We start from the raw sequence: 21064 nt of genomic DNA on the forward strand, positions 1-21064 counted from the left end.
TAATGAATCTAAAATATGTAAATAAAACAAATATATTTTTACCATTTCATTTATTATAACTTTCATTACTTTACAGAATATAGTAATTAATCACAAATTTGTCTCGCGTAATACATACCTTCTGGTCTGGGCGGAGGTGGCCTGGGTGGATCCACAGTGGGCGTAGCTGGTAGATCCAGTTGGCTCAGAGATACGTCCATCAGCGGTCCTCGCGAACGACCCCTCGGCACGAGATTACTCTTGTCATCCAAGGGTTGCCTCGTAGGTGGCGGAACATATAAGTTCTGACTACTGTAACTCGCACCCGACAAATATTCACCGCTATCTCCTTTACTTTGCTGCTGTACGTGGCAACACGAGCTGTCCCGTGTAATTACAATCGAAAGCCTGTCTTTGCACTGATCCATCAGCTTTCTAGCTTCCTTCAGACTCATATTATCGGCGGCGACGCTGCCTATTCGGGTTAACACGTCGCCGGTTTTCACTCCGATATTTTCTCGCGTAACCTCCTTTACGTACAATCGACATCCCAGCACTATGCCAAAGTCTAGAAATCAAAGTAACATCATTGTCGCATGTTTTATTTTATGGCAAAAATATAAACAAAGAGAGAAAGGAAATAGAAAATAAAAAATTATAAAAATTAAAGAATTAAATTCTATTTTAATAAAATTTTAAACTATTCGCCTTAAATTTTAATTATAATTTTAAATTTTAATTATAAGTTTAATTTATTTAATTATTTAGTTTTAGATTCTCTCTCTCTCTCTCTCTCTCCCCCTCTTTCTTTAAAGTTAGATGTCTCGGCAGTCAATCAGACATTGTTTGAATTTTTGGTCATCATTTTGGTAACTGTTATGCGGTGTTCTAATTATACGTACCATCCTTTTTATTGTTTCGCGTGAGCGTGAGTCGATGACTCTGAGGCGCAACGCTGCCTAAGCAACCGGGTGAATTTGAAGAAGATCTTCGTTTAACAACCAACAAAACGGTAGAACCGGAATCCCGCAGGACCCGCACGGCTGCCCCATAATCAGCGCCTTCCAATGATACCCCATTGGCGGAGATAATACGATCGTTAACTCTGCGTATAAATCGGGTAATAATTTTACTTATCATGTCAAATTAAAATAAGGAATCGAACTCAACAAGAAAAATAGAGATTATTAAAAAAAATTAAACGCAAAAATTATGGATGTATTTTTTTTATTTCTCTATATAATACTTTGTCAAAAATTAAATATTGTATAATATAAGAAAAATAATATTTTTAATATATTATAAAAAAAGAAACATATGCGTATGTGTGTGCGTGCTTCTATTAAATATTAGACATTAAAAAAGAATTAATTTTACTTGTATGATAAACTTACTGCAATTTTCCTTCAGCTGGGCCGGCTTTGAGCACATCGGAAATCGCGATTGCTGGATCACCATTAGTAAAATGAGGATTATCGCGACCTCCTGACACAGCTATACCAAAGCCGTAACCGGGAACTCTAGTGACTGTAACATGATGAATCTCCCATCCTCTATCTCCAGTCTAAAATTCAAGATAAGAAATTATGACAATCTTCAAAAATGCAAAAATTCCGTCAATATCACAGACAAATCATATCATTATATAATTTATTATAATAGAATTTTTTATCATGATTTTCTTTATACAAAGATTATTTCTATTTTATTTCATAGATATACATATATATAACGTTGAATGTATTATGGATGCAATTATTCCTCTTTTACCATCATCATGAAAATATAATAATGTGAGAAACGAATGGACTAAAACATGAATTAATTATTTAATGTTTTAATCCATTCACAAACTAATCAAATGTATTTCTTCAATTAATTCTTGTGTATGCGTTTATATTTTTCGTATAATATTTTATTGTCGTATACAAGATGATAAATTACGATAAGATAGAAATATTTTCTAAAGAAATCGATAATATATTACAATATTTGATCACTTTCTTTGTCATAATATCATTGTGCAATTTTATTTGCACAAATGATATGCAATTGTCACATGCGCGTATTGTCATTGATTCATTACAAGGATATCATGTCGAGAAACATCATTTTACATCATCTTCTTACATCATCCTTCAACGATGCCAAGTGCAAATATATCAGCACAGTTATCTCTATTCTATATTTAAATAAGATAATATTATGCAAATACAAAGAAGAGAGCGCACATATTACCATGTCTAGTGACAAGCATATATCCTGCGGAGTAAAAAGATGAAATGAAAAAAACGATCTAGTTGAAATAGTACATCTTAAAAATATACATTATCGTATCGTAAAAATAACGATAGTTTCTATTTTATACTGAAATTTTCTTTAGTTTTTTGCTCGATAAAAAAAGAATATTAAACGGAGAGTTTTATGTCTTTTTCTCTGAACTATATTATTTATAAAACCATTAACTTAATTAACTATTGAAACGGGAGTAAAAATAAATGTAAAATTTAATATTATATGCATCGATAAAAATATATTAACAGATTTAATTCGCATGTACGGACGGATAATGACACAACGCTTAACCGGCAATTAAAAGACGGTATCGCTTAATTAAAACTAATAATTCATTTCCTACGCACGTGGAAGTGTAATACAATGAAGTAATTATACTCCGCATTCCACGGAGAGCCTCGTATATTCCCCAATTCTCCCGTGACGTGTTTTCATCAAAATATACACCAACTGAATTAATGATAATCATCGCGAGCACTCGTTCGTCCGCCATGATAATTGAATTTCGGTGAAGCGGGAATAATGAACCGAGAGCGTGCGTTTCGTTGTTAAAAGCGCGCGAATTCCATACAATTTGCCGTGGTAAATTTAGCCGGATGGGCTTATGAGTCTCACTCGACAGCACGTGTGTTACGAAATCCTCTCTTCTATGTGAGAAAACGCCGATAGACTCGGATAGACAGATGATCCACTACGCCGTACCAAACTGCAGAATTATCGCCCTCGAATAAAGAATCTATTTCTGGTCCCTATATCATTCGATTAGATATCACATACATCCTTACTCGAGTAGATGATAAGAAGGAATAACAACAGTGCTGGATTTCAACAAACCCTTCTCTCCCCTTCTTCCTCTCTCCGTTAGATCATATTATAATGATAGAAATAAACGCAACATGCGATAAAGCATCGATTAAGCTGGATGTTTCGATATCTAAATTCTTTATATATCTTAATAAAGATCAAACGAAAAGATAAGGAATTTTATTAATGCAAAACGATATGGATTTAGCGTACTTTTAAGTACCTTGGGAAACAAGAAACTCGCATTAAGATTCATTTAAATTACTCGAGCGATAATTTTCGAATATTTATATCAGCCCTGATATCAAGCCCAAGTATCTCGGGATGTGCTACCTGAGGGTCGAGCCCGCCGGTGGAGTTGTGCACGGTGCCGTGGGTCGACGAGATGGAGTTTGGCGGGGATCCAGAGTTTCCCACGTGACAGCTGCCGCTGCCGCCGCCGCTACCACCGCCGCTGCCTCCGCTGCCGCTTCCGCCGCCGACCCCGACGACATTGTTATCGCTCCTGTCCATCCTGCTTACCGTAGAGAGAATGACGTCTCTTCCCTTATCCTCTCGTGCGTTCAAGAGGACGATTCTCTCACGGGCCGCTCCCTCGCCACGCACTTCCGCCGATCCGTGATCTGAGATTCCGCATCCCTTCCCCCTTCGGACAACCCCCGCCTTCTTAGGTGAATCACGCGGAATCGCGTCGTGCCGGATCGTCGACGTGTCGCAAGCAACTCGGCAAATGCATCATGCAAACCGTATACGTGGTGAACGCGCGATCAATGGATCGCCGCGTCTCTTGCGTAAAGATGAGATTGCTCGTTCAAAGCGAGAGACCGTTGACCGATGTTAACACGTGACAAAAGATGTCGTCCTCCTTTTGTTAAGCTGCTGGAGAAAACGGAGTTGCGCATCTATTGTTCGAAAGGCGTCGCTGTCATCCTTTTCGACGCCGACGTTTTCCCGTTAAAGAGGAAATATAATTGTCGTAATTGACGTTTGATGTTCAAGTAGTACTGCCTCTTAATGCTCTTTGTGTGAAAGTTTAATCTTGAAGATTGTCGCTCTAGAATTTGCAGAGATTGATTTATTTATCGCCTTTCTCTGGTTTTTGTTCGATAGATATCCCCGTATAATACTGATAATCAACCACCTAGATAAATTTTACTTTTTAAATTTCACTTCCGATTCAAACTTTAAGTCTCTCTCTCTTATCCTAACGCGAATGTATAACGTCTAAAGGGAGAATCCTGGAATTAGACACAATTCGTAAAATTCACAGAATAAATAAGGGAGTGTCTTATTCCTATGCGTGGGCTAAATAATCTTGAACCGCTTCTTTTTCGAAAAAAAAAAGAAATTTAACACTCTTAACAGTCGAGAATTTTTGATATAAAACGTTAATTTAAAAGAATTATTTCAAGATTATAAATTGAGATTATATTGAGATAATATTTCACAATTTCTTCGAACATTACGTATACATTTTTTTCAGACGATGAGATTTCCAATTTTACGCGAATCTGGACACTTTTCTCGCGCAAGCTGCAACTTGTATCTCTTTCGGAGAATGGCCAGATTCGGATTTTCCTGAACGAAAATCGAGACAATTTAACGCAAACCTCGTGGTCCGCGACTGACCCGTTTCTCTCCAATCGCGCGAATTTCCCTTCCTCACGTCTGCGTTCTCCGCAACAATTCGCTCCGGTTTGCCTTGCCCGGTCACGTAGCCGTAGCTTCTCGATATACAATCTCGTCGTTGTCGCCGTCGTCGTCGGCGCCTCTTTTTCCCTCGCGTCAGACGCGCTGTAGCGTGAAGCGTTCAATTTCGAGATCACCGCGAATCTTTGCCGCACATTCGATCTCGAATCCGTTCTCTCGAAATAATCTGAAAGCTTATAGTAGACCATCGATCAAAAATCTATGCAATATAAGAAAAAAAAGTTGTAAACCTTTGTTAAAATAATAATAAATGTTCAATCAATCACAAAAAATATTCTTGAAATATTTTTACAGTTTCTTGCAATAGTTTCCTTTCATCTTCGAATCTGATTTGGATTCAAATTTACTTTTTCATAATTGTAATTTGACAGCAATTTATCGCTTCTTTTGATTTTTTGAGATTCAAGGAATGCTTTTCTACCTTTATTTCAGATTCTTGTCGTCTTTAAGCGAGAAAAAAAAATCCATCAATCGTATCTCTTTTCCGAATCCATGTTCCCTGAGTTATAAATCAATTATTCCCGAATCACATCAGCTGTTTTCGAATCGTGCGTAATTCCAGGATTTTTCTCTTTTCGCAAGTCTTCATGGATCTTGTCAACGTTGCGACAAAAATAATCTCGTGTTAGGAAGAGAAAAAAGAAAAAATTCCTCAGAGGCTAAGCTGAAATGACAACAAAATTTAAAAAAGAACGGATATTGACTCATTAACGGACTCGGTTGTTGATTATCAGTATCATGCGAGGAAGAAGCTCTCGTCTATGGCGATAATATAGAGACTCCGAGACAGCTTTAAACCGTATATAATTATCACAACGACGGCAATTTCTCGCAAAATTCCCTCGTCCTCTTCTTTCTCCCGTTCCTCACGTACAAAAATATACCGCGCCCCACGACGACCGGAAGCGCATTTCCAAAAACTCGCTGAAGGCCGTCGACACACACAAACAGGTTCTCTGCGGCTACCTGCGCTACGATTGCCCGAAACGAAACCACCACAGAACCGGATCGCGATTTAAATCGCCGAGACGACCTCGCTCGTCTTTACCTAGAGAGTCTTGTCGACCTAATCACTATGTGGAAAAAAAAAAGAAAAATAAAAAAACAACACTCTTCAGCTTCGTAAGCTCACGACTCACAAAAATTCGTTCATCCAGGTTGCAATCTAAATTTTTACTCGGAGAAAGAAACAGCAGATATCGCGATATTCACTCAAGGATGTACAACTCGAGATTTCTCTCAAAACACCACGGGAGGATCGACGCGTAGATAGGCGATCGTGCACGTGAATCAACAACGAAGCGACGTCACTCGCGTGGTCGTGATAAATTCGGGGCGATTCGGGCATCGATTCCTATACACATCGGCATTGCTCGCGACTCGGAATTGGCACGCACGCCACGTTCGCGGGCGTGGATGGTGGATGCACGTCGCGCGCGTGCATCTCGAGTGATTCGCGTCGACTCTCTCGTGCCGCATCGCACGCGCCTGCACGCGGCCTTCGCGTGCTTACGCCAATCCAGCAGCGGGCGGAGAAAGAGAAACGGAGCCGAGTCGCGAGAGATCGTTCTTTACCTCTTCCCGAGCGGGATCGGTAATATCTCGGGGACGGTGGACCGAGGACCGAGTGTCCTTTTGCTGAGCGCGGGAGTCCTGGCGACGAACGCGTTCGGTTTCTCTATCGTCAGATCGACTGTAGAATCGGTCGAGGACTGCAGGGACGCAAAAGGACGGAGCGGTGCTGGAGGGAGGGACGGTGATGTTTAACACACACGTACGAGGGACAAGGAGAAAGAAAAAGAGAGAAAGAGAGAGTGGGAAAGAAAACAGGCGTGAGAGAGGAGCGGAAAGAGCCGGGGCAGAGGAGAGCGAGGAGGGTAGGATCGGAGCACTCGACACCGGTTTTGCCTGGTCGGTTCGCTTAGTTGGCAAGACTACAAGCAGAGGTCGTTCCTCGACGAACGTCTTGCCCGTCTTGAGCGTGTACGTACGTCCTCGTGGGTGTGTGGGTACGTAGCCCTGGTACTCCGTGTGTACGCACGCGGGGCCAGGCTCTACGAGAGATCATTAACTGGAATATGACACACCTTACACCAGCTGGAATTCTGCTTGTCGCGGGCCCTAGTAGTATCCGCTTTCCGTTTCTCTATTCTTTGTCCTCGCGACTCCAGAGTATCCCAACCGGGACGAAAATCATCGTGAACACGAGATTCCAGTCCTCCTACTCTTTTGCCCTTTCCCTTTCTGCGTTTCAATTAAAATGAATACAGATTTAGGATGTGGAGGGAAAGAGTAACAGTCCTATGCATTCGTCGAGGAGAATGATGTCGGATCAAAGGATCGATTATATAAAAACGTTGAATGATTATCCTAGAAACAGAGAAAGTAAATTGATATTGAATACTTGAGAAATACATTTATCTCATTAAAAAAAATTGCCAATTAAATTTTCGTTGTAGAAAAAATATAATAATTGTGCAATGAGTTAATTAAGAATAATATGCAATAATAAAATAATAATCTCTTTTTTTTTAACTTACATATTTTTTCATATTTTCTACATTTTAATGTAATCTTTTGTCTCTCTCCTTCTTGCCATCAATGCATAAATACGTGTTGTATTAAATGTAGAAAGTTTAAAGAGATGCAGCTGAAAAGAGTAAACCTTATGATCTCATAAACGGAATGAAAGTTGACCTTGGACGGTCAGAGAAATGTATGCTGGAAGAAATGCCTCAAATTTTTTAACGCCACATCGTTGATTCAAAGATCAATCTATGCAAGATGCTAAGCACAGAAACCGAAATAAATTAACAATGATATTTTTTATTATATAAAACTCGTCTTTCTTCTCATCTACTTTCTCATATATCATCCACAGAAAAAATTATTGAAATCAAGAATTATTCAAAATCAAGTGTCAAAATATGCGAATCTATAAATGTACAACGAAATATAATTGATATCATTGCTCTTTCGTAACAATTTATTTGATTGTTAGGGTCATCTTTTAATAGAAATTTTATTTTGAAAACACCATGATACAATTCTGTCAATTCACTCTCGCTCTTTCTAGAATTAAACGAACGATTTTTTTCTGACATATTTCTCATAGGAAAATTGTTCTAATGCAGCTGTCGTATTTCCATTTAGCGCGATAGGAAAGCTAGGCTTATTGTTGGACGATGATTCATAAGTTTCATGAAACCGTTCTCTCTCTCTCTCTCTCTTTCTCTCTCAGTGCGAGATCACGAGATCACTGAAATAAATTATGGCAAAGTCATTCCGTTCGTTGCGATCGTAGTAGATTACGCTCGCATTTTATACTAATAAGAAAAATTACGCTCGCACTTCCCACAGTGCTCGCCTCATTACGTATGAATCTGCTTAAGCATCGCGTTGAATCTAGACGCGCGGGTAACGGATTTGAAAGGGAAAATTCGACGCGGAGGCTACCGTACTACTTTTCAAGCGTGTCGAGGAGGCTAAAACGCGAAAACGAGGAATGCAAACAACGTCGTCTACGTGCACGTCCCGAGAGAGTCTCGGCCTTTTAACAATGGAATTCTTTCTATCGTATTCTTAGGTTTAAATGCTCTTTTACATTGAGAAAATAGAAGAGCAAGTCGCACGAGAAAAAGTTGTAGAAAGAAAAAGTAACGAATCTTGCATGAAGAGTCCAGGAAGAACGTGCCAAGTTCATTTTACATCCTTTCGAGATAACAACATTACGAGCCCTGATAAAGTGTGGTTTAAGATTATTCTGTCATAAAAAGGCAAAGAACCTGCTTAGATCGAAGGAAAAAGTGATACAAGAATATGAGGAAGAACCTGGTATCATCAGAGAAATTCTCGACATTTGAAAAACTCACGTTAAGTTACTAATAAAATTACATAAGTAAATATTATTGCAATTAAGATTATTTTAAGCGCTTCAGAACAATATAATACTATCATCAGGACCCACTTAAAAAAATATGCAAACTTTGAAAATTGATACAAACTAACTTAAGACGTTTTTCCCTCGACTCTTCATATATGAATTTTGTAAATCAATAATAATAAGGAAGGCTTGTTTAAGACCAAGAAGAGCAACTTAAAAGAAAACCAATTTATTTTTATTTATTCTAGAATTTTTTTGTGTTCTATTAAATTATTATTGTCACTGAAGAGGGTCCGAAAGGGACCGAAACGTTTTTAGAAATTGGTTTTCTTTTAAAATTATAGATTTATAAAACACGCAATGCCACCTGTGCTCTTCTTGGTCTTAAACAAGCCTTCCTTATTATTATTGATTTATCATTTGGATCAATTATAGATTTATTTATTTATTTCATTATTATATATTTTAAAAAATTTTTTTGATCCTTGATGAATTTTGTATACAATTGTATACAAAATTCGACATGCAAGTTTTCCTCTTTAAAATCACACAAGTATACCACGTTAGGTCGTAAAATCACGCACGATTCGTACGAAAAATAATTGACATTATTCAAATTTGATATGCAATAACGATTTTAACACAAATCGCGTAGATAAAATTTAAATTTCAAGATTAAATGTTGGGGAAAGCATGTTATAAGCAGCAATCTCGCAGTCGTGTCGAGCACGAGGGAAACGTTTAGGAATGTAAAACGCTTGTGGATACGTATGTGTACACGACACCAGCGCATGATTCAAGCATCCAGAAAAATTCTGCCGCGCGTCGTATATCGCAGAAGGAAAACCGGATTTCAGAATTGCGTTATCGGTTTAGGATAATCGCTTGTGCAAAACGTCCATTTTTTACCGAGAATTATTATATATTTAAGTTATCAATTTTTAAATAAATTTTATTTATTTTTCTAATTTGCTAAAAAGAGATACATGCAAAGATGTATAAATTGATTATTATTCGTAATTATGATAACGTTTAATTTCATATACATTCACGTTTAAAATTTTATATTTTTTCATATAACTTTATATGTAATATATAAATATGAATTATGCAAATATAGATGTGTATCAATGATAAACACTCAATTAAAAATCGCGATTTTTATCGCGAATTTTATCAACTTTTCGTTAACGACTTTACTTTATCCGTATATGTTTCTTTGAAACACGTAATACGTAAGATAAACATTAATGTTCCAAGTTATAATAATGAATAACGCGCAATGAAGATTGATGACGATCGATCATATTAATCTCTCACTCAGCGTTTCGCGCAAACTGTGCATAAAATGCGGAAAGCGATGTAACGATGACGATGACGACGACGACGAGCACGGTCGATTTGCCAAGCAGCAACGTCATTCGCACGCAAAAAGATCTTTCGTCAACCGCGACAGGCAAAAAACTTATTGGCAACTTCGGGCTGACCGATCTTAAGGACATTTCCTGAGGAATGTACGCTTGTAACCCAGGTAGATCTAGGTACCTGTCGCCGCAGGCAGGTAGCTGCATCAACCTTAGTAAGCGAACGAAGGATAAGGCGACACGAGGGCGTGGTGCCATTTGAACATCTCTTATCCTGCATTGATTATTTAATTTCTTTATCGAAAAATTATTGTATATTTTAAATTATTACTTTTTATATAATTAATAATATTAATAATATTAATAATTTTAAAAATAAATTATTAAATTAAATTTTAAAATTATTAATATTATTTAAAATAATTTTAAATAACATTAATAATTTTAAATTGAAAATTCCGAGTTAGAAAATTATTGTACAGCTGTCGTGCTGACCTCGCCGCATTTTCACTTGTCCATTCCGTTTACCTGCATTTTAATGCGATTGGAAACGTGCGTTAGCACTAATAAGGCCGCATAAGTCATTGTGTAGGCAGATAAATAGATAGAGAGAGAGAGAGAGATGACACATTAATAGTGTTCTTTTCAATTTTACTCTTAAAATACAGCTATCATTTTTCCGACCTGAGAGAGAAAAAGAGATGGAAGGAGGATAGTATTTCTCGAAGATATAAAAATAAACCTGTACAAAAACAATAATATTTTTGCGATAAAATAGATACCGGAAATCGTTTGGATCCAGAGTCGTTTTTAATTTCAACAAGATTGGTTTTTCGGTTTATATCGATTAAGTACTTTTTAATTGAAACAACTATGTTTTTTCTAAAAGTGTTAAATTCTTTTTTGTCTGCATATTTTTTTATGAAACTTAACAGAATTTTTGAAAAAAAGGCGTCGAAAGTGTTAACAAATTAAAAGCGCATTAGCACTTGGTTGTGGCATCATTGGAAAGTTATGAAAGATGTGCATATATTATATACCTGTCGAAACCGGATTAGAAACGTTCCGTATCACACTTTCATCTTTCTCTTCTCTAATTGTCTTTACATAAGGAAATAAGCAATTATTAATCCAGTCCACAATAAGAATGCTTTTCTGTTTACGTCCACTCATTCCATTCTCTTTAAATCTTTAAAAAGCGCTATAAAAATGTTTTATACAAATATTATCTTTTTTAAATTTAATTTTATATATTTTTCTTAAATTCAATTTTATATATTTGAATTATTTTTTTTTAATTTCGTGACATTTTCTATTTTTAAAAAGGTATTCATACAATAACTTGTATGACTTGTATGATGAAGCAAGTAGATTCTAAATTTGAATTTACTACATTTGCACTGTGGAAAAAAATTTTCTTATATTTATATTGGATTGAGAATTATAGAATGAGTGGATGCGATTTCTTCTGTATTCTCTTTGTAAGAAATATGCTTGCAGCATATTTTGAATCATTCTGTAGAAAGAAAAAGGGCGCGCATGATAATTGCCGCGCAATCAAACACGCAAAGTGCGCGTCTAACGCTATCCGTATATCCGATTATGCGGTCACTTCCCGTGAAATTATAGCCGGGAATCCGTTCTCCGACTCGCACAAACATGACACGGAAAAATCGCGGCTCGTATTCTCGCTTCTAGCGCTAAAATTCAACTCTCGCATTTCGTTTTCACAAAGGTCACTTTGTGGATAAAAGCTTACGCGTATAAAAAGCTTATTTAGCATTAAAACGCGTCAGAATCTACTGAAAAAAATTGAACTTTATTCAATGATATTGCAGATGTAACTAATAAATACGCCGTAAGTTGCTTGATGTCTATTAACAGATCTAATTGGTCTGCCGTTCTTCATAATAGCACATCGATTGGAAGAAAACAGACAGTCCCTCAACGAGTTAACTCGACATACGCACACATGCATGTCACGACGTACGCGTGGGTGTACATTGTATGTACACAAAACACTGCGTCGTCAGTTTACCGCAAAGACGTAACAGATTTATACGAGGAACTTTACGACCGCAATACGTCTCAACACCTGTTCTCAAGTCGCGTATCTTGGAAGTGTTACGTCATCGCAAAAATAATGTCGTGCGCAAAAATGATGAGTGCGTGTCGTGAAGTTTATAATATCGCAGGATATATATATATAGATAACCATTTTTAATCAATAGCGTCAGCGTAATTTAAATGCGTCGACTAAGGTGCTGATTTGATATTTCGTTTTCACTTCCTTTTACCTTATGTTTACGCCGATGTCGTCTCGAGGTGTTCGCGATGGCGGTACCGAAGAGGAAATCATCTCTCAGTAAATGCGCGTCGTGCGAGCTGCTGGCGATTCTCCTCTTCGACGTGGTCTTCCGAGATCTCTTGTGCTTCTTCTTCTTCTTTCTAAAGATCTTGCGAAAAATCTTCATACTCTGTCGAGGTCCATACGAATGTCATTCACACGCAACGCCAAAGATCAAAAGATCGCTGCCGAAGATCACAAACTCTGTCGACAGATCAATTATTCATGTACTTGTGCAGGACACTGTTTCGTGCATGACAAAAAGTTTGACGAAAATTTAAGCGTACATTTCAGGGAGCGCGACGCGGACAATGGAGCAAGATTAACTGGAGTTAGTTATTAGTTTCGCGAGAATATACGTGGGAGAGACGCGAGTATTCAATGCACTTGAACGATGCGCACCAGCTAAATCACTAGACGCGCCGCCGCGTTTACGTCAAAGTCCATAGAGTTACTCATCGCAGTGCGCCATGTGCGATGGGGGCGGCTCACAGCTTATCGTCGTACGCTAAATACACGCACCAGATACACGCATCCAGATCAAACGGCTCTGAAATCGTCTCTGTGATTTCCCAATGCGGCTCATGCCCATGTTGGATTAATCGATCGCGAAGCCCCACCGAATGTCTGTCTCACTTTACATCATGGAAGAAGCAAGTCTCGTTGAAGTAAACTCGAAATTATATTGAGCTCCTGCAAATTAAATTTCAGATAAATAATTAATTTTTATTTGCTAAACGTTCAATGGCTTAGTATTTAATTGGTATCATTGAAGGAAGAAAATTATTGTTTGCTTAATATAAAATATTATATTCTGCTACCTAAACAATACTTTTATTCCAATTATTATTCAATCAAAAGATTACTTTCTTGCTTTCTCATAGCGATTAATTGTAAATTGTCTTTTTAAAAATAATGATTTTGTATATATTTGTTTTCTACATAAATATTTCGGTATTGCTACTACATCTTCGAAGAAGATAGAGAAATAAAAGATTGTGTACCTTGATTCTTAATTGAATGAGAGGTCATCACACTTCTCCGATTGATATCGGTTACACCGGATGCACCGTTAAAGGACGCGCGAATTAAAGTTCGCATATCTATACGAAGAATGAAGAGACAAAGCACTTCCTCCGGAAGAACTGTCAAAGAGTCCAATACAATTTTGACTTGAATTCCTTTTCAATTTAATTTTTAAATATTAATTGATTATGAATATTTGCATTGTTTTGAATCATATCGCATGTCTTCAAATTCATTTTTATGACATCGCATTATCAGTTGGAATAAATAAATTACTCAATAGTGCTAAGAGAAAAGAGAGAGAGAGACAGAGAGAGATTAGACTAATAACATAATCAAATTATATGATTGAAAGCTCGAAATGATTTCTGATCCAAATATGATAAATGCATTATCATCGAAAGTGACTTAAAAGTGTTATATATTGATCGGAAATGATACTGATATACATATTTTTTATGTATCTCTCAATATATTATAATTTAATAAGAAATCCATTAACGATTATCACATAATTATTATCAATTTGATCATTTTCCGCGTATTGCGAACTTGTTGATAATCTTACACATATATTTTTAAGCGTCAATTATTAAATTTAGATTATTCACATTCTTCATCTAATATTATTAACTAAATATATTTTTGATATTTTATTTGTAGCTATTTTGATATTATATTTATAGCCAAGTTTAAATGCAAGTAAATGCAAATGATCTATTCTAATTATCTTTTACCATCTGTAAGCTACATATTTTATTTTTTAATTTATATTTTACAAATATTTTTGATAGGATATAACTAAAGTTTCCAATAAAAAATTTTATAAAATAGATCTATTTTAAAAATTAAATATTGATTTAATTTTTGTTATTTATTTTAAGATCTAAGTATATATAATAAGCATATATATTCTTTTAATGTATTACAGCTCAAAAATTATTAAAATGCCTTAACATAGTTTTTTGAAAAAATTGATTCCACGTTCACTCTTCAACTGGGATACCTCCTACAAAGAATAATTGAATAATTTCTATTTTAAGCATGCAAAATGTAAATGCATTATTACACACGCCCGTTCTCTGCGTCGATGGCGACAAATATGGATCGTCTGTAATATAATGAGATAGAATGATATTTCATTGCTGACAACAAAACGCCCATCACAAGTTATGTTGACACATTTGTTATTACGTAGATTAATATATATATATAACATGTATTTGTTCTTATTATCCTTATATTGTATCTCTATATTAATTTTATGTTATATTAATTTGTAAATCCTTCTTAATATTAAGTATTTTTTAATTTTGCGAAATGACAATAATTAAAGAAAATAAAAAATTCACAGAAAATACTCTATAGAAGTTAATTACAATGGATTATACAGATAAAAAGTATTAATAAAACTTGATAACATGCCAATGTATGACAATGTATGATAAAGCATTATTTAATAAATTTAACAAATTTTTATGAATTCGTATCCCACTTTATTTTAAAATATATCATAATTATAAGTACGATCGCCAACTTTTGTGTAAAAGTTTGTTTTAATTTATTATAATGAAAATATGTTTGTCATTAATTGTCTCATGAGTGATCATGTGCTATAAACAATAAATTTATATAAAAATATATTTTTTTAGATACAAGTTATATAGATTATATTTTTAAATACAACACAACTCTATTGTTCCTTTAAGCACGAAAATAGGACTTAAACTTAAAAAAAAAAGAAAAAAAAAAGCAAATGATGTGTAATGTTAACGTTATCTTTATTACTTTTAGTGAAAACAATATTTTTTTCGCGAAAAATGCGCATCCAAAATAATGTATATTAATTTTACAATATTAACAAAATTTTTTTCTAGTGAAAGCAAATCTGCGCTTGAATCCACATTTATGTTTGATTTGTTATTTACTATATAAATAATATATTCGCCTCGCGTGCAAATTAATAGATACAACATTTCATGTACTCCCCCTTATATGCAGTTATAAATATTTAAATTTAAGATAAGAAATGTATAAATCAAGTGAATTTCGATAAAATCAATAGACTAAAACATATCTCAGACATCTTTGCCAATTTGTAAAGACGAATATCTACTGATATCTACTGATATGGCGAATATCGCATGTTTCTATAATCTATGTGATTTCCCTCATAAATCAATGCGATAAAAATATAAATGTTTACGCGTAAAAAATTTCAGTATAATAAATGTAGCAATAGATGTAAGAATTTAATGTAATGCATATTTTCCGCCTCGTATTTTAAAGAATAAATATAATATAAAAAAATAAGAAATGATTTAAAAACTCATGAATAGTAACTTTTCAAGTATAAAGAGATTCTAAGAGAGATAATATAATATGTATAGTTATAAATATAATAAATAAATGCACTCAATCTTTCCCCTAAAGTATGAAATAAAATTCCATTATACCGATTTTTCCATTATGCCGTATGTTATGGAACAATAAAATCGTAAAATACGCAGAAAGTAGCTGTTACTTAAGATAACATGTTTGCTAAGCTAAATACATTTAAGCGCTAAGCATATACGCGATGAATATCGGAGAAAAATACAAAGTTCGCATTACTTGTTCCATTAAAAAATTTATTATCAACAATTTTTATCTCTTGATTTTTCTCAACTTTGAATGATAATATTAATGTAAGGCAAAATTTTCTTTTGGACAAACAAAATTCTCTATAAAAATTTGCCAGTGATTTATCTGCTGATTTCTCTCGTTTTCATAATTTCCCATCGTAATATTAGTAATTGTATTTAAATTTTTTACGTCATATTAATTTACGATAAGAATTTTATAAATTATATGAGTTTCGAATTAATGGACTGGAATATGTACTTATTTATATGTGAAATTACAAAACAAAGAGCCCCACTCTGATATTTTTGATTTTCACGAGCAATGATGAGTAATGATCATATATATAATGATATTATGTACGTGAATGATATCGGTACGTTCCATGATAAGCGTTTATTGAAGATATAAATCGGCGTGATACACACTTTCAGTATATTGAGCGGGTCAAAGACGTACAGAACGCATTACATTTTGTCTTCAGACAGTCTTATCTCGCGAGAGTTTACCAGCGCGGTTATCGTAAATAGGGGCTCGCGATTTCTTGACAGTTCTTTCTTCACTTCGAAATGACAATTGGTACCGTCACAACAGTGCACACTAATGACGCTACGTCAAAACCCTTTTTGGTCATTTTATCGGATGAAGAGAAGGAAAAATTCATATCACGTGTGTCGGCTGATTTTTCCAGCAATGGAAGAAAACGTTTTCAATTTCTAATTAGTTTTTGTGGTAAGTAATATGCAAGATCTAGAGGAGAGTAACAATTTTTTTTTATTGAGAAACATTGAAATTTAAAAAATTAATTTTCTACACACATACAATTATTCATTGAAAAGAGCAGAAACATGATAAAAAATATAGAAGAAAGGAATAAATTATATAGAAATTTATTGACTCTTTTATATCTTTTTTTTTACCTATTTATAAATAAATATTATATAAATAAATATTATATATTCTATCTTTCAAAATCTGAATATTTCATGCGATGTATTGCGAGGTACAAAATCATATGTGCATATAATAAGACCGACATATTGTCTCGCGATATCAATATTATCTAAAGTGATCGACTTCTTAAGACCTGCTTACGGTTGAATCCATTATTTATTTATCTATCTATGGCATTTATCAAGAAAGGAATCTTTGAATGTTTCTTAAGTTTTTTAGTCCGTAATAAGCTTACAATAAGCAAAAGTTGTATCAATAATTTTTACATTGCATTCTATTGTTTTATTTCTCTTTCTTGAATATAATTGTTTGATATTTCCTAATACTTTATAAGATAAACAGCTCATATATTTTAGATAAAAGATTCTTTATCAAATGTTGTCTGCGATATTTTCGTAATAATTTTCATTGAATATATTATCAAATATATATAACTTTCTAATAATGTCTGTAAAATAAAATTGCAAAATTAATTATTTTAACTAATAATTCGTTCATTTAAAGTTTGAAATAGCTTATCATAATCAAATATCAATATCGATAAGAATGCACATGGGTTCATTGTACTCGCAAAGCCAAAGAAATTTAATAGCAATGATTTTATAAATGTTATATCTATTAGTGCGATTATTAAAATTATTTTTTTTTATAAATAAAATTTCAAAAATTTTATCTTTTTTCATAAAATGAATATTATTACGTTATATTATATATTCATTATTTTGCAACAATTATCTTCGGTGATTGTATTAATTCCACGTGTTATACAAAATTTTTATTCAATTATTTTAGATAATCAGATAGCAAGATTCTGCTTTGATTGATATGTGATATGAAAGAATGATAATTTAATCACTGTTTCGCTACACATAATCTAAATCAACGTTTTTATCATTTTTCAAAACATTGCTTTAAAGAGGTTGAGAAGATACGATATAATAATATGATTACTCTTACATCAAAATTCGAATGCCATTGAAGAAAAAATTATCAATCTAATATCAAAAATATTATTATTATATAATGTTTTGGACACTTTCTTAAAACAATAAAATTATTCAATAAACTCGATATACTCTTGCTTCAGTAAATAAAGCGAAGATTTTTACGACTTAAAAAAATAATACAAATAATTTTTCAATTGATTAATGTCCCTTTTAACCTAGAATTTTTTGAATTATTTTTGATATCATTTAATAAAATTATTTTGTATATTTAATAAAATTCGACATATTTTCCTTAAATTGATGTAAAATATTTCTTTTGACGATAAGAATGCAGCATTTCTTTTCAGCCGCACTGATCGCCATGCAAGCCGGCATATCGCTCGGCTGGACGTCGCCGATTCTGCCGTACTTCACATCCGAAGAGTCCTTCCTTCCCGAACTATCCGAGAATCAGATCTCGTGGATATCGTCCTTGCTAGCGTTGGGAGCTATCGCGGGTGCTATACCAGCCGGCAAAATCGCCGACTGGATCGGCAGAAAGTGGGCCATCATCCTGACGGCCGTGCCGTTCGCTACATCCTGGCTCATCCTGGTCACAACCAGGAATGTCATCAGCATATATGCCGCGAGATTTATCGGCGGAATCGGTGCCGGGGCGGCGTGTGTCCTGGTGCCTGTCTACATCGGCGAGATTGCCCAGGCATCGATTCGAGGTGCCTTGGGGGCTTTCTTCCCTCTGCTCTTCTCCTCGGGGATTCTCTTCTCGTACGTGGCGGGTGCTTATTGCTCCTACACGATTTTCAACACCGTCTGTTGCGCCATCCTGCTGCCCTTCGTCCTAGGAGCGCCCTTTTTGCCGGAATCGCCAATGTGGTTGATGCAACGGGGCCGCGAAGACCAAGTCGTCAGAGTTCTATCGATCCTACGAGGATCTCGTTACGACATCGTAGGGGAACTAGCCGTTCTCAAAGAGGACGTAAACAGGATAACGAAAGCGTCGGGCGGTTTCAAGGACCTTGTCGGGACCAAGGCTGGACGTAGGGCCGTCGTTACTTGCGTGGGACTCATGGTCTTCCAGCAATTGTGCGGCATAGACGCGGTTCTCTTCTATACGGTCAACATTTTTCAGGCGGCTAACAGCACGGTCGATCCATTCCTGGCGACCATCATTGTCGGGCTAACGGAAGTCGTGATGACGATTTTCGTCGTTTTCGTGATCGACAGGTAGAGTACTTCAGTATGATATTTCTTTCCAAATCGATTAACGGTTAACGATTAAATTAAATTAAATTTTTAATAAGCCTTTTAGCGATTATTCTCATTAATTAATTTTTTTCTATCTCTTTTCCAATATAATTTTTATGCTGATTTAATTTTTATTTCCTTCTATAAATTTCGATTTTTATAAATTTTTTTATTCTTGCGTGATAACATATTATTAAAATGGTAGGAGTTTTCGTTCTACTTTAGAAAAAAATCACACATATTTTTAAAAGATAAATAAAGAGCTGTGTAAAAATTAAATCCCATCACGAGATATTACATCATAAAATTATAAATTTCAATCTAATCATCCCCTTTTTTCAGATTTGGTCGAAAGCCGCTTCTGATAATATCCGGCGTAATGATGACCATTTGCTTGGTCGTCCTAGGCTACTATTTTAAATTCAAAGACGAAGGAAACGATGTAAGCGCCTTCGGCTGGGTGCCGCTGACCAGTCTCGCTTATTTCAATATTGTCTTCTCAATTGGTTACGGATCCGTACCCTTCACGGTAATAAGCGAGATATTCCCGCTAGAAACCAAGGGCGTCGCCAGCAGCATATCGATCGTGACAAATTGGATCCTCGTGTTCACTGTCACCAAACTATTTCCGATCATGGAGTACGAGATGGGCCAGGCAGCGACTTTCTGGACGTTTTCGTGCTTCGCTGCCACGTCTGTCGCCTTTACGTACTTTGTGATACCGGAGACGAAGGGTAAAACGTTGCAGGAGATACAGAAGAAGCTCGAACGAAAGAAAACATCGAGCATAAAATACCCGGTTGAGCCCGTCTGAAAATCTCGACGTACCACCAAAAGCGTTTACCTTGTTGCGTCACGTCAGCGCAAAAATTAGTATTGATGGTTCTGGTTCGAAAAATCGTGAAGATCGATAAAGGAGAAGAATGTACATTTTTTTAACTTTTATTTCTTTTTTATGGATAGTTTTCCATAAACGATTATTTATAATAAATTGCAAAGTTCCTTGTTTTTTATTTCTTATTTGATATAATCGTTGAAAACATAAAGGAACTTGAAGATTATAAATGCAATATGTAATATGTGCATCTGTGCAATAATTTTTTTAGAAATGCATTTAAAGTATCAAGAATCACATAAAGAATGAAATATACAGAGATATTTTTTTAGAAATTCAATTTTAATTATCTCAACAATTTTTCTAATTCAAATTTTTATTATCATTTATAGATATTTTCTATAAATTTTCTATTGTTTTATTTATAAAAATAAGGCGTATCGAACATGTTTGATATTTTAAGAAAATGTTATTTTTAGCATTATATAGTCACAATATTTTTGTATTAAATTAACCAAATTTTGTATTGCAATGTTACCGACTAACTGATATCTAGATTAAAGTGAATTCCCTCTGCTAGATGTCATGTGCTGTGTATTTATTGATAAATATGTTACATTTTATCTCGCGTTAGAATAAATTTGATTCTAGAATAAATTTAAATTAATTTGAGACATCATTTGATGTAATAATTTGATTTAATAAGTTAATAATTCGTTACTAAAAAAGCTACTAATATTAGATTATAATATATATATATATATATATATATATATATATATATATATATATATTTATATATATATATATAAATAAATATATATAAATATATATTTATATATATATATATATAAATATATATATATATATATATAAATATATATAAATATTAATAATCAAATATGACACAAAATTATTTAGAAACATTTTTTATTTTTTGTACAGATATTTTGGGGGAAAAAAGTTCTCCTTCCTCAAATTAAAAAAATCTAATCTTTTATAAAATGTTTATTTGAAATTAAATAAAAACAAAAAAATTCCAATAAATTTTTC

At 34.3% G+C, this 21064-nt stretch overlaps 2 protein-coding genes across 11 annotated transcripts in view; one reads left to right on the forward strand and one right to left on the reverse strand.

Moving 5' to 3' along the window:
* The window catches only part of Pyd (zonula occludens-like protein polychaetoid), a 49044-nt gene that overhangs the window by 9109 nt on the left and 18871 nt on the right, over positions 1–21064 (reverse strand). The window contains exons 1-7 of one of the 9 annotated variants that reach the window (XM_083088900.1): positions 12333–12475; positions 7329–7438; positions 6876–7158; positions 3412–4132; positions 1374–1543; positions 882–1084; positions 119–547 (exon numbers count right to left, since the gene is read on the reverse strand). In XM_083088900.1, the coding sequence (XP_082945026.1) occupies positions 119–547; positions 882–1084; positions 1374–1543; positions 3412–3591 (982 nt within the window). In that variant the 5' untranslated portion in view covers positions 3592–4132; positions 6876–7158; positions 7329–7438; positions 12333–12475. Of the gene's footprint in view, positions 1–118; positions 548–881; positions 1085–1373; positions 1544–3411; positions 4133–5586; positions 6268–6363; positions 6764–6875; positions 7159–7328; positions 7439–12332; positions 12801–12904; positions 13076–13386; positions 13528–21064 lie in introns of those variants that run through there. The other 8 variants (XM_083088903.1, XM_083088905.1, XM_083088899.1 and 5 more) reach the window with 8 other exon arrangements.
* LOC145965392 (facilitated trehalose transporter Tret1-like) lies at positions 16482–20735 on the forward strand. 2 transcript variants are annotated; one of them, XM_083088906.1, is made up of 3 exons: positions 16482–16762; positions 18279–19155; positions 19519–20735. In XM_083088906.1, the coding sequence occupies exons 1-3, from the start codon at positions 16600–16602 to the stop codon at positions 19988–19990; spliced, it is 1512 nt and encodes a 503-aa protein (XP_082945032.1). In that variant the 5' UTR covers positions 16482–16599; the 3' UTR covers positions 19991–20735. The 2 variants fall into 2 exon arrangements, with proteins under 2 accessions (XP_082945032.1, XP_082945033.1); XM_083088907.1 differs by having other exon boundaries at positions 16676–16762; positions 18266–19155.

The sequence above is a fragment of the Camponotus vicinus genome, unplaced genomic scaffold, assembly GCF_025532165.1.
Source record: "Camponotus vicinus isolate PSW18456_S1 unplaced genomic scaffold, iyCamVici1.0 SCAF_14, whole genome shotgun sequence".
In the NCBI taxonomy this organism is placed as follows: Eukaryota; Metazoa; Arthropoda; class Insecta; order Hymenoptera; family Formicidae; genus Camponotus; species Camponotus vicinus.

Excerpts from the sequence above, each read along its gene's own strand:
- LOC145965392 (XM_083088906.1), top strand. The coding sequence starts at position 16,600 with ATGACAATTGGTACCGTCACAACAGTGCACACTAATGACGCTACGTCA. Across the intron at positions 16,763-18,278 it reads ATTTCTAATTAGTTTTTGTG|CCGCACTGATCGCCATGCAA; the intron begins GTAAGTAATATG and ends ATTTCTTTTCAG. Across the intron at positions 19,156-19,518 it reads GTCGTTTTCGTGATCGACAG|ATTTGGTCGAAAGCCGCTTC; the intron begins GTAGAGTACTTC and ends CCCTTTTTTCAG.